This window comes from Thunnus thynnus, chromosome 13, assembly GCF_963924715.1.
Source record: "Thunnus thynnus chromosome 13, fThuThy2.1, whole genome shotgun sequence".
In the NCBI taxonomy this organism is placed as follows: Eukaryota; Metazoa; Chordata; class Actinopteri; order Scombriformes; family Scombridae; genus Thunnus; species Thunnus thynnus.
The window spans coordinates 13035177-13061375 of NC_089529.1; the positions used below are offsets into that span (position 1 = coordinate 13035177).

The 26199-nt window shown below is 42.4% G+C and overlaps 1 protein-coding gene across 3 annotated transcripts; it reads left to right on the forward strand.

Annotated features, from left to right (window-relative positions):
• Positions 1-123: 123 nt before the first annotated feature.
• Positions 124-25196, forward strand: LOC137195578 (pecanex-like protein 3). Of its 3 annotated transcripts, XM_067608059.1 has the most exons (37): positions 124-494; positions 622-695; positions 1437-1921; positions 2930-3138; positions 3254-3359; positions 3642-3681; positions 3810-3905; positions 4217-5962; positions 8968-9097; positions 9346-9515; positions 9950-10007; positions 10262-10403; positions 10564-10721; positions 11179-11332; positions 11873-11905; positions 12026-12197; positions 12348-12458; positions 12592-12683; positions 12775-12884; positions 13048-13153; positions 13253-13345; positions 13470-13620; positions 14312-14456; positions 14804-14981; positions 15165-15273; positions 15434-15563; positions 15674-15732; positions 15833-16048; positions 16829-17082; positions 17357-17587; positions 18195-18298; positions 18390-18537; positions 18662-18892; positions 19109-19383; positions 19472-19641; positions 20382-20788; positions 22349-25196. In XM_067608059.1, the coding sequence occupies exons 3-37, from the start codon at positions 1769-1771 to the stop codon at positions 22499-22501; spliced, it is 6840 nt and encodes a 2279-aa protein (XP_067464160.1). In that variant the 5' UTR covers positions 124-494; positions 622-695; positions 1437-1768; the 3' UTR covers positions 22502-25196. The 3 variants fall into 3 exon arrangements, with proteins under 3 accessions (XP_067464160.1, XP_067464163.1, XP_067464162.1); XM_067608062.1 differs by having other exon boundaries at positions 124-695; positions 10262-10373; XM_067608061.1 differs by lacking the exon at positions 622-695 and having other exon boundaries at positions 124-535.
• The last annotated feature ends 1003 nt before the right edge of the window (positions 25197-26199 follow it).

Here is a 26199-nt window from a genome sequence, read left to right on the forward strand (position 1 = left end):
ATTTAAATCGCATTTCTATATGAAAATATATATATATTTTTAATTTTGAAATAAAAGAGAAAAATCCCCTCCCCGTGACGTCAGTGCACACGACCAATCAGCGCCATGGGAATCTCTCTCTCTCCGTTGATCGCTCTGTGCGTGCGTGCGTGCGTGTGTGTCAACTAGTTGTTAGCTACTGCTAGCTACCCAGCTAGCTAGCTTGATGGTTGAAACATTTCTAATACAGTTTATCCCAAGACACAGCTGCCGTTCATCATGAGAGAGGACCTCCGCTCCCACTGCATGCCTGACAACCTTTAATGCCAAAGAAGATGAGGGACTTTCAGGAAACAACGATAAGTTAGCCAACGCCAAACGAAAAGTCAGGCTACAGCTACAGTTTTTTTACAGCTCGCTCGCTAGCATCCTGTGAAGGAAAAGCTCTGAGATTTTTTTGCAAGGACTGGATGCGGAAGGAGGATATGAGGCAAGCTGGACAGCTAAAGCTAATTGTAAGCTGTGCTGGGATCCAAAATGTGGAAAACATTTCACTGTGAGCACAATTATCAAATGTATCAAGCTAAACGAAGCTAACATGAACTAATGACGAGCAGCGGTTGGGCTAACTTGTTGTTGTAGGCTGAACACTCACCCAGCTATCGACAGAGACATCACCCGGGCTGAAGTGCTGATATGCGGCCTAGCAGGAGCCGGTAACCAGCGTTAATCAATCTAATCACGTTAACGTTTGTCAGCCAGTGTGCTGGACTTTATAGCAGCTATCGATTATGTTTTCATACACACCGAGGTGATTGAAGGCGTTAATGGTGGCTGATCAGCTTTTACCGATCATAACAAATACATGGCGATATTCGTTAGCGAGGCTAAATTGTCTGTTAGCTTGCTAATGCCAATCAGAAAACTTAATCTATAGCTGGGACAACACTGGCCTGGACATGAAAATAGGGAGTTTAAAGCTCTGTCATCCTGTTTGAAATCGGAAATGTATTATCAACATTGTTTGTAAGAAAACACCTACTGACAAACGTTACACTCATTTTATTTAATCATTGTAGTGCGTGTCAGTTCTGCTTTAAGTAAAAAAGAAATCAGCTGAAAGTGTACATTTTTAGAAGCTAGTCCCAAATTATTACTGTGACCTAATGCAAATGTTATTATGAGTGATCCATGTCAAATTATCAAGTTTATTGGTGACTCAACATTAAAACAGTCTGATTTATCTTGTGATAAAGAGCAGCTACAAGTAATGAGGAAACTATATAGTTTCATAATCATCATATTGAATTTAAGGAAGTCAAACTAGAAAGACCCGTATGCAATTTTTACTGTAATTTCATTAATTGGTTATTGCATAGCATAATTTTTCCCACTGAATGGGATGTTCAAATGTAGCTTTGTATAAGGAAACAAACCAGTTTTGATCTTTCTTACAGATGAATGTTTTTTCATACGTTCAGTGGGTTACCAATGTGCCAAAAAGTCACTCACCTGATTACCCAACAAGGATTAGGCTAGAGTGTGGCATCGTCTGTGCAGGGAGGGAGCACATACTGGCACAAGAATATGCAAGGACTCTTGACCTCAACTGAAGTATACATATCCAAGACACAGAACTATTGTCCTTGATGAAACAGTCTTGGTTAACCTGCCATCCCCAATGGAAGTGCCATCATAGATACAAGACACTGTGGCTCGAACTGCACAGTCTTTTGAGCTACAGCCTCGGAGGAAGCATTTCGGCATTGGGTTGAACCTGAAGGTGGAGATGGGTTCCCAAGCTCTTCAGATATTACGGCAGGGTGTGTGGGCTTCACTCACAGGAGGGTGGTATGTGGACCCCCATCAGAGCACGTTCTCCAACTGCTTCCACCTCTACCTTTGGATATTCCTCCTGGCCTTCCCCTTTCTGCTGTACATGGTAAGCACATTTTTGCAGTAGGCTAACTGCCAGTTTATTCAAACTGGATTAGATGGAGCTACTAAATTCTGGCATGTATAATTAAAAACTTTTTTTTTTTTTTTACATTCTATCATAACTGGGGGGGTTTCGCAGACATGACAGCTGCACAAGGAAATTTACACAATACACAATTGACACATGGTGAAGGAGACACTATAGCATTACCTCATAATTTGATCTCTAACAATGTCAACTGTATTATAGACTAAAACATTTTAAAAATAAAGGCATGCTCTAATATTGTAGCAATCACAAAATAAGGCACCATTTAAAGGAAACATTTTGATCTTGTTTTTTTATGTCACCATCATTCATATGAGCTATCTTAACATTTAGTTATCCTTATCACTTAGATATGAGTGGCAGCAACGCAAGTGGTCAGACAACTAAACAGGTTTTAAACAAATCTCGTGCTTAACCCAGTCATTATTTTGAAGTGAAAAAGAAAGTGAATGCATGAAAATGTACGGTTGCACTGATCATAGGTGAGTGAGTCGTGAGAACATTCACAACTCACAGTGTGTGTAATAAACTTTTAATATTTGTTTTCTCATTCAATTGCAAATTAGTGGTTAAAGCAATATGGGGAAACTGTAAGGATGGCCATATATTCATAAATAAGACCATTTTAAACACAGAAGTTACCTTTTACAATGTATAAGCACATAGATTAAATGTTTGAATGTCTAAACATATCGACTGCCTAATTTACTGTTGTCTCTGGTAAGAAATTCTACTTGTCTATAGGCTTCCCTGTTGAAATGAGCAACGGGAAGCTTCTTTCATTATGAGATGTATATACATAGCACTGTGTTTAATATATTGTTGACGTCTTTTTTTGGGGGGAGGATTTACAATGTGTTAACCAATATCAAATAATTCCTGGTACTTATTCCTTGAATTGGACTGTACTGTCTGATTTCCATACAACTCAGTTGCCGTCACTGTCGTTTCACTCTCTTTTAGGCTCTTCCTCCTAGCTTGGTGGTCGCAGGCATGTACTCTGCCGTGGTGGCTGTCTTTTTCACAGCCATTAAAGTGGTGAACTACCGACTTCACGCTATGTTTGACCTTGGGGAGATTGTAGAGAAGAAGCAGGCCTCACTCACAGCTGAAGCCCCAAGGACAGAAGAAGGAGATGACGGTTCGGGTGCCCATGATGGGAATCAGCACAGGTAAGAGGAAGTTGTTGTTTTTTTTCTGACAGACTTTGGAGAAAAGTTATGAAATCATAACGCTGTGAGATGCTGACTTATTTTTAATTTGTTTGTATGTGTACCTTCCTCTCAGGGATAGTCATGTTGGTGTAGAGATGACCGTGTTTCGGAAGGTCAACTCAACACCCCCGGTGCGCTGTAGCTCCCAGCACTCTCTGTTTGGACTGAACCAGGTGTCGGTGAGGGCACTATAATTTATAGTAGCTTGCAGCCTTCTTGTTTTTCTCCCTCCATCGTCTCAGCAATTCTACATGTTCAGTGTTTTAAAATGTTTAATTTTGAACTTTGTCAAAAAACAGTCATTTAGAATAGTTTTTTGCATTCTCTTTCAAGTCTGCTGGGCAAAAGTTTTCATTAGATCCTGATGTTGTTGTCTACCATATAGTATATTGCAATAGTTCAATCATTTTAATGCACTAACTGTGTCTTTTGTGTGTGTTTTTATTGTCCTTATACTCCAGGAGTTCTTGCCCCAGCTCGAGGATACAGGGGGAACTAAGGGTAAGTCTGTACATTGTCTTTCTGTACTCTGTCCTTGCTGAAATTATTCATGAGCCTGGTCATAGTGAGTGTAGTCTGTTATGTATGCACTGCTGCTTTTTGAGCCACTTTATTTTCTTTCACTTCAGATATCAAGGAGCTAATGCGGGAACAAGGAAGCAATAATGTGATTGTTACTTCAGCTCATCGTGATATCCTACGCCAGAGTTCCCAGGACACCATTAGTAAGTCTGCCATTATTCAGAGACCAGGAACAAGCATCATCATATACTCTGAACACTGTCTAATCCTGTTGAAAACAAGTCACACTCAGGAGCCTTGGCTACAAGCATATGATTACTGCACACATTCTATTGTAAGCATGGTTCTTAATCCTGTCCATCAGGACCAAGGGTAGTGCATGCATCCAAATGTATATTAAAAGAATTTTAAAAAAACACACTCTGGTCTTGAGAAACAGGATTCACAGCCTCTGTATAACATCCAGTGCACCAAAGTGCGTTTCAATCTAATTCTCATCTGTTTTATTGTACAGGGGCTCCAGGTGTGGGCCAGTCCTGCATTGCTGCTCTAGGAGGCGATTTCCCAGGTCACATGGGAGTATCTGTAATGTCTGCTGGATTTGGAGAACCTGGAGACTGCTTGTCTATACCCCCTTCACCCTCCAGCCAGGAAGATGGAGGAGAGAAAGAGCAGTTGCATGAAGTGGAAGAGTTACCAGAACAACTGTCTCAACAAAGTCCTGAGGACAATGGGTTGGGGGCTTATTCTCCACTTGGCCCCTCTGCTGAGTCTGAGAGCCTGGGGGATACTCCCCTTAGCCCCCTTATAAAGAGCAGCTTAAGCGAGGAGCTGAGTGAAAATCTCCTGGGATTGGGCCTCGACCCTGTGGCATTTGCACCTGGGACTGAGCACCCAGGCAGCCGCAGCGGGGTAGCACTAGCTGCTGGATCCACGGACAGCTGTTTCAGTGCGGGTGGGGGCACCACAGACCGTGAGACGCTGAGCACGGTTAGCAGCTACCGCAGTGAAAAAACAGACTCCACTCAGCTGGAAAGTCCTTCATTCAGCCATCCACGGCCTGCAGATGGACAGGCATCTGCCTCAGCACCAGCGATGGGTTCTAACATCCATGAGCCCACAGAGGATCCAGCAGGACAAGGTGGCAGTGATACAGACAACCTGTCAGACAGTGTGCTACTGCGCTCCCCTTCCAAAGAGTTCTCCCTCAGCCAGGGGCTAGACAGGACACTTGTTGAAGGAGAGGATTTGCCTCCCGTACCCTGTGATATTGCACAGCCCCCTCCTTTCCAGAACTCTTCCCCTTCAAGTAGTGGCCACTCAGAGGTTTGTGATTTAGACAGAAATGTCCCTGTTCCTCCTTTACCCCCACCTCGGCAGGCCAATTCAGTGCCCTCAGGGCTGGCCCTGGGTCTAGTGTGTTCTGAGCCTGCTTTGCCCATATCTTCAACCCCCTTCCTACTGTCTGAGCAGCCTGCTCTGCAAGCCCAGCAGGTTGTGCGCCCTAAAGACTTAAAGCTGCTGCGGGCCAGTGGCAGTAGTGTGGGGCACAGGCCAGGCCGAAGGAAAGCCCCGCGGAGGCGAGCTGGAGCAGGAAGCAGTAGTTTTGACTGTGGCTCTTACAGGCGTCACCACAATCATAGACAACACAGAGATTACATACCGGTGCGCAACCGACTCGGCGCCAAGACTTACAGCGAAAGTCTGTTTGAGGATTCCAGCGACGAGGACGACGGCAGCGACATGAGCGCTGGCTCTAGCCTGGGTTCTCAGCGCCGATACAGCTCAGACGATGACGACGACGACGATGACGACTCAAGTTCCTCTACCTCCTGCTACTCCCCAGACCTCGCCAACACTGGCATTACATCCCCACTCCCCTCTGCTGCTCAACTGCCCACTCCAAGGGAAGGGGATTTACCTGAAACTGCTGGCCCCTCGCATTCTCGTGCTGCTCAGCGCTCTTCTAGCACAGCTAGTGCTAAGACTCACGCAAGAGTGCTAAGTATGGATGGGGCAGGTGGAGGCCAGAGCAACACGGCAGCTCTGCCTTCTACTCTGCTTACAATGCCCTCAACTTCCACCCCTGCACCTCGCACTCTCACCATCTCGAAGTCTGATCTGGAGGCTCGCACTATTCATACTGATAGCTTTCCGGGAACTCATCATCATCGGCTGGATTCTCTTGGGGGCTCTTGGACTGGTAACCAGATGGGCTGGAGGGCAGCAGAGTTGGCTGAAGAGGGAGCTGTGGGAGGAGGTGAGTTGGTTTAACACAATAATGGTCCAGGATCTGTGTTTTCAGGATACGCCCCTCTAGTTTTTGGTGCATGTGAAGGCTGAATCCTGGGGGTGGAACAGTTGCAATATGTTTGTTTTTCTTTTCAAAATGTTTTGGAGTATTCAGCTAATTAAGGAAAGTAATCTGCCTGAGGAGTCCTGGGGCAATGCTCCGTTGGAGATGTGTTTTTTTTTTTTTTTTTTTTCTGGCTTTGGCATTGAGTTTAGTGCTTTTTGAAGCTTTCTAATTTGCCAGAAGGTATGAAGCCAAGTTGCGAGGCATCCACAGATTCTGGCTGACACTGTTAACTTGAAATAATTTATTGACCATAATATAATATTAGCTGGTGTTTAATTTTGTCTACAACAATTAAATACTAAAGAAAACACGTCTGTTACTGTATTATGAGTATCCAAAAAGGGTCAACCATACCCACTTAAGCTTTTAGTTGAGCACTTAGTGAATCGCACCGCAAGTTTCCATTGTAACCTTACAGAATGTCATCAGGATCGTGGAAAAATGAAGAAAGATTCACATAACTAGTGAAAACTGGCAAAGTTACGTGGTATTACAGTAGAAGACAAATTTTAAAGAACAAGCTCAAGTTTCAAACTGTGAAGGATTTTTAAAAATAGAAATTGGGCACACATCAAGCGGTTGCATATAAAGAAAGTAAACATTTATTCCAGGTATAAACACTGACTTACACAGACATTGATTCAGAACAAATATATTTTATTTACGGTGATTTACTGTCACACTGCTTCCAAGGTTGATCTGAGTCACAGATGTGAAAGTAAACATCTCACTGACTAACCTAATTTAGTGCTAACATTGTAGTTTACAAACTTGAATAAATGAAAAGCTGATTTCAAGATAAGGAAAAGGAACTGCGTAGCTACTTCACATATTAGTCATGCCTCACCACCTCTACCAAGCTCCTGGAAGACTCTACCCCGAGTTTGCATCGCTCTGGGTAACATTGCCTTTGATATGATTAAACCACACAGGCTTTTGTGCCTCTAGAAAGCAGTGATCAAAGGAAAGCGTCACGAAGGAAGTTGTGTTTAAGAATGAAATTCATGAACTATGAGCTCTTGTGAGTGTTGCCTCGAAGTCAGTACAACAACATGTGCTTAAAGAGTTGGTATATGAGTTTCATTACTCAAATATGCAATTGCCCTAACTTAAAAATGAGTGATAAGGAAAATATGTCATTGGGAAAAGCAGAAAATGAAACAAAGGAGACAAAAATAAATTTACAGTGTATTAAAAGATTGTAAAATGTCATGAAAATTTGTTTCACAGTGTTGGGCATCAGATTACGGAGACTTGATCAGCTCTTGACTTCAGCCTGGATCAGAGGACAGTCAGAAGAACTTTGTCAGCTGATCTAATATGTGCTTATGTACATGCAAAGATAAAGAAGTGCTCTATAAGAAATCAACAAAATCTTCAGTAAATTACGTTTGTAAATAAGCACACAGCCAGTGCAAAGTTATCATTGTAGTTTTCTTTCAAGGCCAGAAAGCAGTGAGAAACTAAAGTCAATAAAGGGTGAAATAGGGCCATGATTAGATTTGTCATGATCCAGGATGTATTTAGCAGATAGACACAAGATTAAACAACACTCAAGACTTGTTTTCTCAAATTTCAAACCAGAATCAAAATGTAACAACAAATCAATAAATCAAATTAAATGAAAGCTGTTAGAATACAAACATTAGACAAATCAAATTACTCTTTGCCAAAACTGGACTATTTTTAAATTGTGTGGTCAAAGTATATATGTTGCAGTGTTTCCCCAAGGATTTTTTTCAGGGGGCAGGTAGTGTTACTACTAGTGATACTACAGGCGTGTCACAGATACGTGGTGTCAACAGTGTCGTCATAGACGCCTGCAGTAAGGCGCTTGTTCGTATCAGTGTATCTTTCTACACTGAGGTGAAATGAAATGAGTGCACATAAATTAGGTAAATAAATACTGACAATCTATTTACAACACATAAAATGTATTTAAAATGACATATCAACAGTTTACAATACAGGGAGGCACATACACACTACGCTGGAATCCAGGAAGAGTAGCTGTTGCCTTGGCAACTACTAATGAGGATCCAAATAAAGAATACAACACTTTTTACATGAACTATCCTCCCTTAAAAAGCTAATTGCTCATTGGCAGATTGCACAATTGTGGTCATTGCAGTTGATTTACCTAGGTTTCAAAACATTTCAAGGGCTTCCTGGTAGGGGCGCATATTTCACATGAAAACACCATAAAAACACACTACAGATGGTCATATCTCCATTATATAAGCACGGAAGCACAAATATGTTAAATGCTCAACTTGCAGGGTCTTCACTGTTGTTGTTGTTGATTAATCCATCTGATGCAAGTTTTTAAATGCAACACATCGTACAGTGATGATCTATGGCAATGGTAGGGGAAACACTATATTGGTATCATGGTCTCCCGCAGTGTATTATAGTGGAGATGCAGCTCGCACTTAATTTAAAACTTCCCTATGCTGATGTCAGAAGAAATGCAATATAATATTAAGCCTTTAGGACAGCGTCGTTAACCATGAATGTATTAATTAAAATCTGTGATTGAGCTGATCACTAACATATCTTATTCTTTTACACCACAGTTGACCATCAACATTAATGTGTCATTAAACCATATTATTGCTTCTCAGGGGGGGGAGGAAACACAGTAAGATTAGTAGTTCAGCTTTATGCCGTTTGGGACATTAAATTGCTCAATGTATGAGAATAAATTAATAATCCAGTTCCAGTTTTTTTTTGGTCAGTGTCACATTCTAAATGCAGATATTACAAAGGCAAAAGTAAAATCCAGTATTGTTTAGAATAATGTTAGGTATTGTTACCTGTTTGCGATACAAATGGTGCCTTGTATCATATATACTGTGACTGTAATGTAAACCGTTGCATTGATGTAACTGATAACCCTTCTCCAGCCATGGCTTCAGAGGATGGAGGCAAGCACGACTCAGTCAGCAACGTTAAGAGGACCCAGGCCATCCGCAGGAGACACAATGCTGGGAGCAACCCTACACCGCCCCCGTCCACCATGGGATCCCCTCCCAGGTCAGTCCACTAAGCAAACATACCTTTTTTTTTCTGCCAAACTCTCTACCAAGTGTGCCATAGTCAAAGTAGTTTACTGTAGTATTGTCTGTCTTTTTAGGGTAAATATTTTGGGGGGATGTTACCATACAATTAATATATTAAGCAGCTTTTGGGGAAATTAATAATAAAGAGTTAATTAAGTGAAAACTACTACATTGACATTTTAAAGCTGATGTGTGATTGTTGTGTGATTTTTGTTCCTGTAGCCTCCAGGACCTCCAGCGGGCTCGGACCTCCTCCCACTCACGTACCCGCACCCTTCCCTCAGCCTTACAGTTCGCCTCCTCGCTCCTACTGCCCCGCAGTGGCATCCACGAGGCCTCCACCTTTGACGACACATCAGAGGGGGCGGTGCACTATTTCTATGACGAGAGTGGTGAGTCAGTGGCTTTAAAGGAGTAGTTCGACATTTAGGGGAATATACTTATTGGCTTTCTCGCTGAGAGTTAGATGAGAAGATCGATATGACCCTCATGTCTGTTAGTTAAATATGAAGAGGAGGAGTTTATCTTAGCTTACCTTTAAGTTTGGAAGCAGGGGGGAAGAGCTGGTGATATCTAAAGATGACATCAAAACAGGGTCGTTGAAATTTTTTGATAGTGTATGTGCTTTAAAAATAAGCTTTTACAAGGGATAGATAAGTAAAGTTTATATGTGTATAGCATCTGTATAAGGAAGAAGTCAACAAGTGACTCACGATGATTAGCAGATAAAATGCGGTCACCTGGAACTACAGATGACTACAGATTATTGCAGATTATATCTTGTTGAAAAGTATTCAATTTCAGTTTTCTTTCTGTTGTGTAACAGGAGTGAAGAGGTCTTACACATTTGGACCTGCTGGAGGCGGTTATGAGGACCCAGTTCAGTAAGTTATAAAGCTTTTATTACAAGGTTGTAGTGATCGCGGTTAATCCACGGATCGAGTGGGCTGGGTCATAAAAATTAACATTCTGATTAATTGCAGATTGGTTGTGGGTGGGTAAAATAATACATCATTAATAAGGAAAATATTGATAATATTAATATTGGTAGACAATAAAGAGAACAACACTCGCATGAAGCCGTCCGCCATTGTTGTTGTATTTCTTCATCTTCTGTCATGAAATTTCACACTTGCAGGGAAAGGGAGAGACAGTCCCAGTCCTCAAGCTTCACCTCCACTGAGGTCCAGGAAGGGGCACCAGTCCTGTCCATGCTCCAGCCCAGACCTGTGGTCTTACAGGGCATGCAGGTGCGCAGGGTGCCTCTGGAAATGCCTGAGGTTAGCAGTCTTTGATGTTTCATGCTGCAGATGGTTCTAGGTAGCATGTCATGTGAAGAAGCCAGGACTCTCTCTATCTCAGAGGAAACTATCACATGTCATTCTTGTTGTTTCTCCTTCTTAACTCATCATGTATTTCTCATCTCTCTCTTGTCTCTAGTTTGATCTGGATCATGAGTCTCTACAAGAGTCCCAGGAAAACACACTGATGATTGAGGAGAAGGCTAAACCCAAACAGTACTATCGCTTTTGGGTGCTTCCCGGGAAGTGGCTGAGGGTTCGATATGATCGATTGGCTCTTCTGGCCTTATTGGACAGGTAAGCCAGAGTGTTGGAGTCATGGAAAGATGAAACCTTTTAATCCCTTGTTCTCCAAAATAAAGGAAAGCATTTTGTGGTTATCACTTATCGCTAATATGTAATGAATAATGTACCCGAGTGCATTTGAGTCATCAATTAATCCCATTTTGCCCTTTTGGTTCTTTCTGTTCTGTATGATTTCAAAATTCTTAGAATTACATCTAGTCCTTCTTGCTCAGTGAAAAACAAACAAATGTATGGATATGCAACTGTTTTGTTTTGTTTTTTGTTGTTGTTGTTTTGTTTTGTTAATTAAGCTTAACTGCTGGCCAAAACATGCCTCCAAGTTTCCATATCACATTTGTATAAGTTGCATACTGGACCACGATTGGCTTCAAAACTAGTTGTGATGTCACAACTCCTGCTTGTACGTACAAGTTGTCCAAATATTGATTTCTCTGCGCTCTGTTACCAGGAACCGCCGTGTTGGAGAAAATGTGTTTGCTGTGGTGCTGGCCAGTCTGGTGGCCTTCCTGGGGTTCCTACTGCTGCTCCAGGGCTTTTTCAGGGACATCTGGGTCTTCCAGTTCTGCCTGGTCATTGCTAGCTGCCAGTACTCCTTACTGAAGGTACCTTCCCTCTGGATTTTATTAAACATTGAATCCAGTTTTTTGTGAAGTTTTATTCACTCAAGGTGGCTGCATCCTGAAAAACATTGACAAAAAAGACAACAGCTGCGTTTCTTCATTCAAGTCTACTTTGAACAGAAAGCAGGAAGGGGAAAAAAAGGGAGGAAATAGGCCCACAAATAGGCTGGGAAGATGCAGCCAGTATGGTCTGTCTGTTCTGCTGCAAAGTTCAGTTTTATTTCTATCACAGCACAGTCTCAGTCAAGACTGTAGATTTAGCCACTCTGTGTTAAATCCGTATTCCAGTAATATTAAATTTGGCTCACCACTGATCTCTAGACAGCAGCCATGTGGGAAATCAGAACACAAAAATGCTCAAGCTGCAAGACAGCCGATCAATTTTTCTGTTCTACCAGAATTGCATCTGATTGTGTAAAACAAATTTCATATAAGGCATACAAAACAAAAAACAAGGAAAAACATCAAATTATTTTGTGTATCGCATGTCTCAAGCTTAAATTCCCTGCCTCTTTGTTTCAGAGCGTACAGCCAGACGCAGCCTCTCCGATGCACGTGAGTACTGTGTTCACCTTCATGTGCTGAGATGTATTCAGAGTACAAAGTAAAATCAGCCACTTCACCTTTATTCGAGTTTGCTCTAGTTTGAGTGTCTTTTTGTCTGTCATCTAACAGGGTCATAACTGGATCATTGTGTACAGTCGGCCGGTTTACTTCTGCCTGTGCTGTATGATGATCTGGGTCTTTGACCTGTCTGGGCGCTATGGCAGCCTGCAACCATTCTCCCTCTATGGTGTCACCTTCTTCTCCGCACACTTCCTGCTCTGTGTCAGGGATATGCTCGTTGGTTAGTCTTCGTACATGATTCTTTACTTAAGCTTTGTACTTGGTGTCCAGATCACCATTCCCACTAAGATTAAAACACATTAACAATGTTTACGTTTGATATTGGAGTATTAATTAAATGTTTGTGTGTGTGTGTGCTTTATTTCCACAGTGTTTGCCTTGTGTTTCCCGGTCATTTTCCTGTTTGGGTTGCTACCTCAGGTCAATACCTTTGTGATGTGTCTGCTGGAGCAGATCGACATGCACATTTTTGGTGGAACTGGTAAGAAAATAGCAACACAGGAGGATGACGTAACGCCTTGTCAGGAAATTAGAGACGTGTTACAGCATCTTAAGACTGTCAGTTTAGAAACTTGTGTTAAGCTTCCTGCTGATTTATGTGTCTTTCTCTTCAGCCACTACCAGCCCCCTCTCATCTCTGTTCAGCCTCATACGCAGCGTGTTAGTGGCTGCTCTGCTGTATGGATTTTGCCTCGGTGCTATCAACGTAAGTGGCGCAAGAGACACTGACTGAACATGAAAGTAGTCGTGGTGTGGTATTTCTGGTTCGGAACTTAATTCGGTCTTCTTTACTGTAGGCACCGTGGGGGGATGCCCATGTGCCAGTACTGTTCTCTGTGTTTTGCGGCCTACTCCTGGCCTTATCCTACCACCTCAGCCGCCAAAGCAGCGATCCCACCATCCTGTGGTCAGTATATTATTTCACATTCACCAGCCTTTGGTGTCAAACCAATGTTTGTTCCATTTATTTTTTTCCCTCCTAACTTTGAAGTTGTGTCTAACACCTCAACTTTTTTGCTGTAGATCTCATGGGTCCTTTTCGTATGTTTTTTTTTTACCACTTAAATCAGGTCACTGGTGAAGTCTAAATTATTCCCAGAGCTGGAGAACCGAACACCAGAAGAACCCCCTGTGGAGATCAAGGACCCTCTTCCCGAGAAGCTTCGTAACTCTGTGGTAAAGATCACCACTCATTCACCTGCGCGGGACAGTTTCACGCTTAATTTCATACTGTCATTAATTTTAAAGACTTATCCTTGTGCCTTCTCTTTGTAGAAAGAGATTCTTCATTCAGACCTTGTCATGTGTCCCCTCATGGCTGTGATTACGTTTGCCATCAGTGCCAGCACAGTTTTCATCGCCCTTCAAGTTAGTCGGAGCAGAGTTTATGATCCTATTCTAACATATTTCTCAAGAGGATTTTTGTGACAAATATCCACAGATTTTTCATTCTTATTTTCCTTTTTTTTTTTTTTGTTCTCTTGATCCACAGCCTGCGCTTAGCTTCGTCTTGTACATCCTGGCCGGAGTTGTAGGTTTTATTACACACTATCTCCTGCCTCAGCTCCGCAAACAACTGCCATGGTTCTGCTTGGCTCACCCTGTGCTCCGTTCCAGAGAGTACAGTCAGTTTGAGGTCCGAGGTGAGTGTGTGTAATCGCTCTTTTATCTTTGCTCAGATACACAGAAACGTAGCACTTGGAAGTAGCTGAAAAGTATAAGAAGAAAACCTACTACATGAAGCAGAATAGTTTCCCTTCTGGAAAAATCTGTGTGGATTAAAATGAAAAACATTTAACCTCACACATCTCCAGGGGAGCTTTATGGAGGGCAACAGCACCAAACTGATTATTTTTTTTGAACAACCAGCTTGACATTTTGAACAGCATTAATAAACGAAGAATCAACAAATAAACAAAAATACTTTCGTAGCTGAATGAAGACTAAAGGAGCTACAATAGAGCTTTATTAGTTTTATCTCAAGGGGTCTCTGTCAGTGTAAAATAGCTTCACACTACCAACGTGATACCGCAGCCTGCCTCCCTCTGCACGTCTTCCTTCCAGGCATTATTTGTCTTCTTGAGAAGATCTATTCCCCGTATTTGATAACAGCTAGGGATGTCAGAAATAGAGCACCATACCACCCATTGTATAAATATCCTTTAAAACTTTTTTTTTTCAGTTTAAATAATTTTCCGCCAGATTTATCTCACAGCTGCAGAAAGCTTCAGGGGGAACACAAGGGGTAAAAGCTTGAATTTCGGGATGTGGATTTCCTCGACAAGTGTGCAAGATCGTTTTGCTCTCTGTCCCCCCCCCCCCCCCCACACACAGATGCCGCTCAGTTAATGTGGTTTGAGAAGCTGTACGCATGGCTGCAGTGTGTGGAGAAATATTTCATCTACCCGGCCGTAGTGCTTAACTCTCTGACGACGGAAGCTCGAGCTGTGGGCCAGAACCATAAAGAGCTGGACATCTAGTAAGCCTTTCCTAAGTATTTCACATCAATACCATTACAATGTTCCTTATCTCCGCTCCCTGGGGGAATATGAACTGTTAGCTGTGTGTTGAAACCAGAGAACATAAAATTAATAGATGTGCTGAACCACAGGTTGCGCTCAGTAGCTCAAGATACATAAAAATTGTTACTCAGGCGTTTCACTTTTTCCCCCCCCCCACTTCAACCCGTAGGGTAAGGCGCAGTCTGTACAGTAGTCTGTGTGGTTTTGGAGATCATATGTCATTCTCTACTCTCTGTTATTAGCCGTATATGTCAACATGTGTCACTGATTTCTTCTCTCAACGTCTCCTTCTGGACCCCTCCAGCAGCCGAGCTCTCTTCATCTCAGTAGCAGGCATGAAGCTGCTGCGTTCATCCTTCTGTGCCCCGTCGCAGCAGTACGTGACACTGTGCTTCACCACGCTCTTCTTCCACTTCGACTACCCGCACTTCTCCGAGACCTTCCTCATCGACTACTACTTCATGTCCATTCTCTTTAGCAAGGTTAGGACAATACACACCTTATCATCTCCCGAGAGTTTTGATTACAAATAAGATTAATTCATTTAATTTCATGCTACTTGTGCACAGTGTATGTTAATCTCAGTTGTATTGACAGTATAGTGTAATAGTATGAATACAGATGGTGATGTGTTCTTTGATGCATTCGTCCTTTTGAATTCTCAGATGTGGGACCTGCTGTACAAGCTGCGTTTCGTGTTGACTTACATCGCCCCCTGGCAGATCACCTGGGGCTCAGCCTTCCACGCCTTCGCTCAGCCCTTCGCTGTTCCACGTATCCTTCGCTTCGTTTGATTTTGTGTCGATACTTACGTATCAGTGCCTAGTTTACAGTATAATACAGCAACACCTCAAACTATAGCTTCAAAAATCTGACACAGTGCTATAACGATTAAAGATTAATCAGTTAATGTCCTTAACTCATGTCACCTCAGACTCTGCTGTGCTTTTTGTCCAGGCCATCTTTTCCGCCATATTCTCCACCCCTCTTAATCCTGTCCTAGGCAGCGCCGTGTTCGTCACCTCATATACCAGACCAGTTAAATTCTGGGAGCGAGACTACAAGTATGTTTTTGATTAAAAAAAAATTCTTTGTGAAATGTAAAACTACATCTTAAAGTCCATATACGGTATACGTTACATTCAGTCCTAATGATAGTTTGTCGTATTTACAGCACCAAGCGGGTCGATCATTCCAACACCAGACTCGCCACTCAGTTAGACCGCAACCCAGGTATGCCGCAACGTTCACTCCCCACCTGATCACCATCTTTATTTAACTCGTATTTAATCTTGTCCTGAAGCTACGATGACGGTATCGTCTTTTCTCAAAGGTGCCGACGACAACAACCTGAACTCGATTTTCTACGAGCACCTGACGCGCTCCCTGCAGCACAGCCTGTGCGGAGACCTGCTGCTCGGCCGCTGGGGCAACTACACCACAGGCGACTGCTTCATCCTCGCCTCAGACTACCTCAACGCTCTGGTGCACATCATCGAGATTGGCAACGGACTTGTCACTTTCCAGCTGAGGGGTCTGGAGTTCAGAGGTCAGCGGCAAGGGAGGATAATGTTTGGAGCTTGTGGGATGAGCTCAGTTACCTGCTGGTTTGAACATATCGATTGGGGTATCTGTGAAGTGTTCACAGAATAGTAGTTATTCACAGAAATCAACCCGTTATAGCTCAGCCTCAATTCATCCTCTGCACTACAATATAGAAAATAGTTTTATTTTTATGACTTATAACTTAATAATCCATTTATATCATTTCTGTTTTTTAGTGAGTAGCATAAAGGGACTACAAACTACATTTCATTATACAATCTTGTGTTGTAAAATGATGATAATCAATGAATCTTGAAGCTTCATGTAAGAAGTAGCTTGAGATTGTCAGTGCAACTGCCAGCATTTGTGCTGAAAATATTGCTGCTATTCATTTTATTTATTATAAAATGTCCTTTAATTCACATTCTTGCGCTGTATTTTCATTATTCTGAAAAAAGATCAGTTACACAGCTCCAGGTTTATTTTCAGGTTGTTGATGACTAAGAAAGATAGATATTGTTTGTCACTCTCTAGGGAGGTTGTCACTTTATAATCTAAAATCATAACTTCTGAGTAATCTTAAAATAAGTTATTTCTATTTGTATCCACACACTGTCTTAAACAGTGGATGATTATTCTTATAGTCTTGTATTAAGTCCTGATGCATAATAATGTAAATGTATGTTAATTGTTAATTTAACCTGCTTAATGTGTCACAGATTGATGCTTTATATACAGAAGTCTTATCCATGCAGCTGATCCTCGTCTTCTTCCATCTCTCCAGGCACCTACTGTCAGCAGAGGGAGGTAGAGGCCATCACAGAGGGAGTGGAGGAGGACGAAGGCTGCTGCTGCTGTGAACCCGGTCACCTTCCACACATGTTGTCGTTCAACGCAGCCTTCGGACAGCGCTGGCTAGCCTGGGAGGTGGCCGCCACCAAGTATGTACTAGAGGGTTACAGCATCAGCGACAACAATGCCGCCTCCATGTTGCAAGTATTCGACCTTCGTAAGATCCTCATCACTTACTACGTCAAGGTAAATACCTGCTTCTTGCTAACACTTTGCTATGCCTTCTTTTTCATAAGCTCACTTCTCTGCATGTCAGCACTTAGTCTACAAATGTCACGTTGCCTTGTTAAAAATCTTTGTTGGTGTTATTTCCTGTTAATGTTGCTTTTACATACAACTGTAGCCTGATTGAGTTAAGGACAGGGTATGACTAGTCGCAGTTGAACTTTGTTTTTGAACTTAAACCTCCAATAGCTTGATGGTTGAATCATTTAGATCATGCGTTTGTTGCCTTGAACAGAGCATCATCTACTATGTGAGTCGGTCTCCTAAGTTAGAAGAGTGGCTCACCAACGAGACAATTCAGGAGGCTCTGCGACCTTGTCTGGGGCCTAACTACGTAGACGGCGACCCCACCTTCAATCTGAACATCGATGAGGACTACGACCACAGGGCCTCAGGCATCACCCCTTCCTCATTCTGCATGGTTTACCTGGACTGGATTCAGTATTGCAACAGCAGGCGTCAAACGGTCAGACTCTTCAGATTCTTTGTTGTCTTTTTCCCTTCAACTATCTATTCATATTCTGATCCTTGGATGAGCTGTAACCAAACATAGCCTGGCCTCATTTCTCCAAAAAAGACATGTATACACACATTACTCTGCAAATCAAGAAATTAATATGAACATTTTTGAAACTGAATTTAGAACATTAGAAATGTCAGAAAAGAGATGAGGGGATAGGTCAAAGACAGAAGTGATCGTCTCTGAAGTATTTATCTGTGATACATTTTTCTGCATCTGCTGATGATATTTTACTTAAAGAGGCAGGAGCGTCTCATTTTGTCTTGATATGTCACCCTTTTCAGCCCTACTAAAAACTAACATGACACCCGGTACCACTTTCATTCTTAGGGCTTTGTTTATCTTTATTATGTACAAAATTAAAGAAAATTCTACAAGAACTGACACAAAATAATTTTGTTATGTTAGTTATGTAAAAGATAAACTTATGAGCAATGAGAATCCAAATTTGAAGTTTAATACTGGTCCAATCTGACTTGTATTTGTAGAACAAAAACAAATGCGCAACACCCTGTCATTCATCTGAACTTCTCCATCTGTCTCTGTGTCGCAGCCCGTGACCAGTGAAAGAGATTCTCCACTTGTCGGTCTCTGTTTCGGGTTGTGTATCCTTGGCAGAAGAGCCCTGGGCACGGCCTCTCACAGTATGTCTGCAAGGTAAGGTCTCTAACTGCGGCAAAAACCTGTCACTACCTGTGTATGTGCTAGCAAGATGCAAGAGCTGATAGCACATGTCTCTTTTTGACAGCTTGGAGCCGTTCCTCTATGGCCTCCACGCGCTCTTCAAGGGAGACTTTCGCATCACGTCTCCAAGGGACGAGTGGGTGTTTGCAGATATGGAACTGTTGAATCGTGTCGTGGCGCCAGGAGTGCGGATGTCCCTGAAATTGCATCAGGTAGCATTTTTCACAGCGGCAGAGTGTAAACAAGAAGACAAAAAAAAAATAGCCCTGAGGTTTGAATAATGACTGTTTTTTGTCACTGAACTGAGACGTACCCTGTAATCTGTGTTTCCTCCAGGATCACTTCACATCTCCGGACGAGTATGAAGACCCTACAGTTCTTTACGACGCTATCACTGCCAATGAGGAGAAGATGTTGATATCACACGAGGGTGATCCTGTGTGGCGCAGCGCTATTTTAGCAAACATGCCTTCACTGCTGGCGCTGCGGCACATCATGGATGACGGCAGCGACGAGTACAAGATCATCATGCTTAACAAGAGGTTCCTCAGCTTCCGAGTCATCAAGGTCACGGCACTTCCTGTTTTTCTACCTTGTATCTTTTCTCTGGTTTGTTTTATTGTTAATTGTTGGTTTGTTTTATTGCTCTCCTCTCCTTTCTTCCCTGTCTCACTGTTGTGTATTATCAAAAGCAAAGATGTTAACTATTCCTTTCCTGCAGCACGGTCCTGACCTGTGTGTGTGTGTGTGTGTGTGTGTGTGTGTGTGTGTGTGTCCCTGCAGGTGAACAGAGAGTGTGTGCGTGGGCTGTGGGCGGGGCAACAGCAGGAGCTGGTCTTCCTGCGCAATCGCAACCCAGAACGCGGCAGCATTCAAAACGCCAAACAGGCCCTGAGGAATATGATAAACTCCTCGTGCGACCAGCCTATCGGATACCCCATCTACGTGTCCCCCCTCACCACCTCATACGCCGGGGGGCACAGCCAGCTCCGGTCTGTGTGGGGAGGACCTGTCAGCCCACACAACATTTACACCTGGCTTATCAGCAGCTGGGACAGGTATGTGGTTTAAACTTCATGTGACAGACGAGTCTTTTTAGGGTCACAAACAGAGATGTGAGTGTGACACGTACTTTATGTGTCGCAGGTTACAGAAGGGCTGCGGCGCCGGTTGTAACAGCGGAGGTAATATTGAGGACTCGGACTGCGGGGGCGGCTCCACCTCCATCTCTACCAACCCTGCCGTTCACACCACTCAGAGTACACCAGCCTCCAGCCTTCCCCAGCCGCACATCACCACTGTCCAGCCCTCCATGGGTAAAACCAAAAAAAACATCCTCTGCTTCCCTCAGACTTCAGCACTGCCTGCTCAACCACTAACAGCCACACACACATCAGAGCAGTTGGGACAGCTAACTTCAGAGAAAGAAACACTTTGTGACTGAGCTATATCAGAAGCTGTAAATTCCCTTTCTGGATCTATAAGAAACAATCCCTGTGATTAAGTTTATTTTTCTGTATGTGGCTCCTGTCACATTATGAAACATAGAATGAGAGAAGCTATTAGTCATTTAAGATGTTGCTGTTGTCGTACAGGCAGGTCAGCCACTTATCAGCTCAGTTGTCATGGAGACGGTTCGGTTATAATTGTGTTACCTAAATATGGAATTTTGGTTACATGATAAGAGGTGGTCATAAATGGGCTTCAAAGGTGGTCTCTGGTGTCATTCCTAATTGTTTTTATAAATTATTTTTAACATCATGGACTGATCAACTTCCTACTGTTCTCTGTCGTCTTAAACTAATATAGTAACAGAATTATCATAGATTGCTAGTAGCAACAACAATAAATCAGCTAAACGGTGCTTTTGTTGGTTTTATTTGTGATGACATTCAGTAATGCTCTCTGATGGTCAATAAGTTTAGTAAGACATTGAGATGGTGTCATTTTTTTATAGGCAACTCCTGCCTCACCTGTGCATGGCTGTGTTGTGAAATTGAATGTGTTTATGTGAATCAAATAACTGAAATGGGGTTTTTTTTTGTGTGTTTTTCAGGCACAGACAACCCTGTAGGTCCTACCCAGAACTGGCCTCACCACCCCCAACCTCTCCCATTAGCTCTGCTCAGCCAATCAGAGGGCAGGATGGAGGCAGGGCTGCTCTCATCCCTACAGCGCACATCCTCCATCCAGGGGCTGCTGGGTCAGCAGCTGTCTAGCTCCCAGCTCTCCTTCAGCAGCTCTGTGGCTCCGCCTGCTCTGCCAGGCCCAGAGCGTTTCTGCCCGGCAAGTCTCCTGGAGAACTCGGGGCACAGAGCGGGCCAGCGGGCTGGCCTCGGCCAGGTCAGCAGCCTACACTATGAGACCCACTTTGGCAAGTGGAGTTTTTCAGGCAGGAAGGGCTTTAACGGACCAGCTGCAGTGGAGGGGGAGGGAGGAACAGTACAGACCATACGCACACAGGTGAGGAAGCTGTTGGTTTGTTTAACGCTTCAGTGAAGATCATGTTTCGGCTCCTTTTGCACATTCAGCTGGCCTGGTGAGGCTTCACTTTTTGCCCACTTTAATCAGGTTCTCTTGGAAATCATTCTTTGCCGGCACAGATGGTCTAAAGTTGGTGGTGCTGGATGAAGTAGGTTAGGTTGACTTGCCAAAAAAAACTTCAGTTCATTCTTTGGGGTGCAAGTACTGATAATCCTAAATAAATTGTAGCAGGTCTATGGTAGCGCATAGAACAAAATTATCAATTTTGGGGGGGGAGCACACATTGAAACGGTTAATCCAAGAAATACAAACACTAATTTTGAAGGTAGCATAACACTTCCTCTAGGATTATCATCAGTTCAAGATTAGCTCACATTTTGGCCTGTAAATTGTTCACATCTCCTTTTTCATTGGATCAAGACACCCTTTTGTTATGAGTTATTGATACAATTTTATATATTCTGCTAATATTTGTAAGTATAAGCTAGAGCTGGACAATAAAAAAAAATGTACTTGTTGAAACAACCTCACAAGTGCCTTCACACTGAAAAAAATGCCTCTTAAATAATAAACAAATGCCTCTTCAATAATAATGAATAAATGTCTTCAATAATAAACGAAGTGTGTAAAGGGGGTCTTTTATAAAAATAAGATAAAGTAAAGCCTGCAGGCGTTAGACAAGCAAAAACTCTTGCACAAATAGCACTAAGATCTGCCCTAATGCAGGTAACCTAGTTGAAATATTCCCTGAAGCGAGGCCCCAGAATGCTCAAAATCACCCTCAATCAGAAATACAGAAGACAGCAAAGAAGTCTCAAAAGGGCCTAAACAGACCAGAGTTTCAAGCTGATAATATCTGCTAAAATGAGGTCTGCAGTAAGTGGAGGAAGGATAAGAATGACCTGGGTGTGCAAATCCTCACTTCTCTTAAGCCCCAGAGAAAGGCCTTCATCACACCCTGATTGGCCAAGTGGTGAATACACCCAGTTGCTTTCAATTACTATTTGGGAGTCAGTTCCCACACCTGAGCAACAGGTGATCTGAATAACCCTCCACGTAACCCTCGACGTTCAGCTACAACGAATTCAGAAAAGGGAAATGACAGCAAGTCCAGAGAATGGATGACTGCTACACAGTAATCAGCGCTATGAATCTCATCTCTTGTTCGCTACTGACCTCTGAACTCAGATTGCTTGCTTTGTTTACATCAGTTGAGTTGCTCATGACTCAAACTGCAAGACAGATGAAGAAGTTTAACAGTTTATTTTAGCTGTCGGTGATTAGTTTCAGCACTGACAGCAACACAAATAGGAAGCGAGTCAAAAGTCCTCACTTTACCTGCGTTTATATCCGTCTACTTGATTTGCTTTTGTTTGGATAATACTCCTTGTTGTGTTCTGTTTTACATCATTTTGTTTTGTTGACAGTTAAGCAACATGCTGTAAAGGTCTTTCTTTGTCTGCACAGTCCTTGATGATGAGGCTGTTGATGATGCTTTGCAATGACGGTACTTATTTTATGGGATTTATCTTTTTACAGCCCACTCCTCCTGCACCCCTACAAGAGACCAGTCTGACACAAGATCCTCTGGGAGCCACTCAGACGCTGGATCCGACCCTGCTGAGTTCAGGGGACCCCCCCACCCCCCGAGAGGAATCCACAGAGCTGCCTTTACTTGAGCACCTGCGCTGAGTCTGCACCGGGAGACCCCCACCCCCCACCCCCACCCCCACCCACCCCCCGAGTGACATTCTCTGCAGTGAAAGCACACCGCGGTCGAGTCTGGATGGAGCCTGTCCCGTCCAGACCGGATTCATTCCAGCCTTCGGGACTCATTCCATCAAACCTTGTTTTTGTTAACTCGAAGCAACGCGATTTGTAAATCCTCTAACGGGAAAATCAACCTTACCTATATTTTTCTGCAATACTGGATAGACTCGGTTCCGCATCACATCACTCTTCTCCTTCTCAGCCAAAGGAGTTCAACATCCGATCGCATGCTGAGCTGATGCACGTCACATCATGAACCGGTTTATTCCAAAGTCTGCTTTTTTCATGACTCAGACATACTCATTCTTAACTTTTTTTTCCTGACAAAGGCACTCAGTGTCTCTATGGACAACCGTTTGGTTGTAACAGTAGTGACAGGCCGCAAAGGCCAGTGCAATTATAAGGGATATTTTGCTTGAGGATTGTTTATTTTTCTATATTGGAGAATAGAGTATCGCCTCTGACTTTCTCTCACTTGACATCTGCAGCAGCAGTTTTTTTTTTTGTTTTGTTTTTTGCATAACCAATAAAAAAAACAGATCCTACAGTATGTTGCTGTATGTGCAGGTGAAGGATTTGTGGATACCATGATAAGCCTTGTTTTGGGTTTTTTTTTCTCCCCTTTTTACCATCCTTACCGGACCTACAGATGTGTGTCAAACAATTTATCAATACATATTGACCAATTTCAGCACCTTCCACTTCTCTCCCCCTGCACATAAAACATATTCAACAAGGAGAAAAAAAAACACACACATACACACACATCCCACCATGATGTCATCTTCGTCCTCTGGCCTAATTCCTACAGAGGTGCCTCACAACATCAACACTCGACAGTTCTGTCTTCTGGCAAGTTTCAGGGAAAAAAAACAAACTCCCTTCCATCCCAGCCAACATGTGGTGCTTTTACCGCTAGTTTACAGTCCATTTAGGCCTGGGCGCGAGTCCTGAATCTGACTGTGGGATGACTTTGGACAGAGCTGGCGCCCATGGATCAGGATCAAGCGGAGGGTGATTCCAATCTGTGAAAAATTGTGTTGATCACAAAACTACAAACTGGGAGTGTTTATAAAATTAAAGCCTTTTCTTTTTTTGGTGAGAGGAATGTCCTTTTTTTTGTTTTGTTTTTGTTTTCTTTACTTGAAGAGTTCCTCAGTGTTTTAAGGAGCTTGTTTTCTTCGGATGGCCGATCAATAACGCCCTCTCAGATCAGATCCAGTCAGCTCATGACTTTCTCAATAGCAGGAACCCAGGCTGCTTTGTTCGGGGAGCTCTGTTTTCTTTGCCTGCAGTATGGCCCCTCCCGTTACTATACTACTGCTTCTGCATCTCCTGCTACTAATATACCCACTACTACTGCTGTTCCTGCAACAGTTAATCCAGCGTTTTAGTTGGAAAGAAACAAAGCTGAATAAATACTGAAAGCAAAAGGTGGAATATTTATTTGATGAATATTGTCTTACAGATATCTTTAACGGGGTTTGTTTATATGATGTGCTGATATATCAAATTGGCAATCTGCCTTCTGTCAACTGTACCCCTCCCCCTTCCCCCCTCCCCTCTCAATTTGTTTGGTGTCATCACAGTTGTATCATCTCACCAATGGCTGTCTTTTTTTTTTTTTTTCTTTTTTTTTTTTAAGCATGTTATATAACTGGAAGTTCTCTTGAGAAGTCACTTTAAGTTGGTTTCTTTCCCACTCTTGCACTCTTTGTGTTCCACCACTGTGAAAAGCAAATTTAAAAAAAAAAACACTGATTGAGTTTTTAAAGGTTTGAAATAGAACATGAATCGCTGGCAGTCCGACCAAATTTGGTCCCCAGGTCTTTTTCTTTTTTTTGATTCTGAAATAACCTTGTGCCATAGCGGTTATTGTTCCACCAGAAGACTTCTTCTTATTGCTAGTTTTCTCACCAAATAATTTCTCAGAAGTGGTGTCCCCCCCCCCCCCCCCGTAGGAAACTTGAAATGCGGCCAGCGTTCTCAGTGTCTTTAACGGGAAAGAAATTGACTTGCCGTCTTCAGCAGGACTTTTTTTTTTTTTTTTTTTGTTCAAAGGGAGAAAACTGAAAGGGGGGATTGAAAATAAGTTGTAAAGCTGTCAGGGTTATGAGTACAGGGTCCCACTGACGTTATAAAAAAAAACGCCTCCTTTACACTTTTTTATTCTCTCTGGGTTAAAACGTTCTGCATGCTGGTAAAGCCACATATTCCTTGAATCACTCTCTTTGCAGCGTTGTTTTTTCTCCCCGCTTTCAGCTCCTTATGACATCTGAACAAGGGACACAAACATACAGTACAAAGCCAGCTTTGTATTTTTTTTTTTTCTTTTCTTTTCTTTTTTTTTTACAAATCTGCTCAGCAGCCCAGAGATTTCTGTCAGTCTCGGCTGTGAAGAAGCTACGACAGGTGAAAAGTGCGTCAGTATCCCTCTCCAAACACGTTAGTAACTCCCTCGACTCAGGAAAAACAGAGACTTTCTGATCAGTGCTGTTTTCTGTTTTTCTTTTCTCCTCATTCATCTTGTATCCAAAGCAACAGGGAGTAATGTTTATTTTTTAATTTTATTTTATTCTTTGCTGGGAGTGAGGAAAGCACAAGTTAATGGACAGACCTGGGTGTCAATAAAAAGGGATTTCTTAATCTCTGAAATTATGTACAGCATGTTTCGTATATAAATATATATTTAAAATATAAATCTATTTTATTATTATTGGATTTTTTGGGTTCTTTTACATTAAAGACACTATGTTGAGGTTTAGGGGAGGGACTCTTGTGTTTACCCATCGGAGGGGAGAGCTGAGTGGAGAGCCACTCTTCACATTGAAATGTGCAGTTTAGGAAGAATCAATTAATACTTCTTTTGCACAGATGTATCATACACCATCCCACTTTGTTATTGTTTTATTATTTTAGTTATTTTGGAAGGGGGGGTCTTTTATTTAAGAACTTTAAGTCGATGTTCAATGTTCTGTACAGTTTTTTATGTGATTTTTTTTTTTTTCTCCTATTTAAATTAAAGGTTTTTGTGTCTTTGTTTGCAAATTAACTGCAGTGAGTGATTTAATTTCCCTTTTTCCTTTGTCCTGTCGGTTGCTGTGTTTTTCATGAGACTTTGCCTTAATTTGACCCCTTAAAAATCATGACATCAAACAGCCTAAAGTAGTGCTACAGTGCTTTATATTCTCAGAAATCGTCCATTGTGGATCAGCTAAACAGGAGGAAAAATGCTGGTTAAAAGCCAGAAAATTAACTTTATGTTTAGATAACAATTAGCCCTCTTAAAGGACAGGTTCACTCTTTTTCAAGTCTATCTTGAAACAGTAAAACAGTCAGGAGCCCAAATGAACATTGAAGTAGGTGTTTCTTGCTGTAATCATTCCTCCTGTTCATACTGACCATCATAATGTACTTTCAATGTAAGTGATGAGGGCCAAAATCCACAGCAAGCCTCCTTCTGTGCAAAAATGTATTTAAAGGTTTATCTGAAGCTAATATGAAGCTTCAGCATCCAAATTAGTCTATCAACATTTTTAGTCTTTTAGTGTCTCTTTTTGTGACTATACTTCCACCGCAGCTCAACAGGGAAACACTGTTTGAGGAAACAAAGAGGGAAT

What these genes read in the sequence shown, in the direction of transcription:
- LOC137195578 (XM_067608061.1), top strand. Translation starts at nt 1,769, where the DNA reads ATGGGTTCCCAAGCTCTTCAGATATTACGGCAGGGTGTGTGGGCTTCA. An exon ending in GGATACAGGGGGAACTAAGG is followed by an intron (nt 3,682 to 3,809) that starts GTAAGTCTGTAC and finishes CTTTCACTTCAG; the next exon opens with ATATCAAGGAGCTAATGCGG. An exon ending in TTCTGGGAGCGAGACTACAA is followed by an intron (nt 15,564 to 15,673) that starts GTATGTTTTTGA and finishes TCGTATTTACAG; the next exon opens with CACCAAGCGGGTCGATCATT.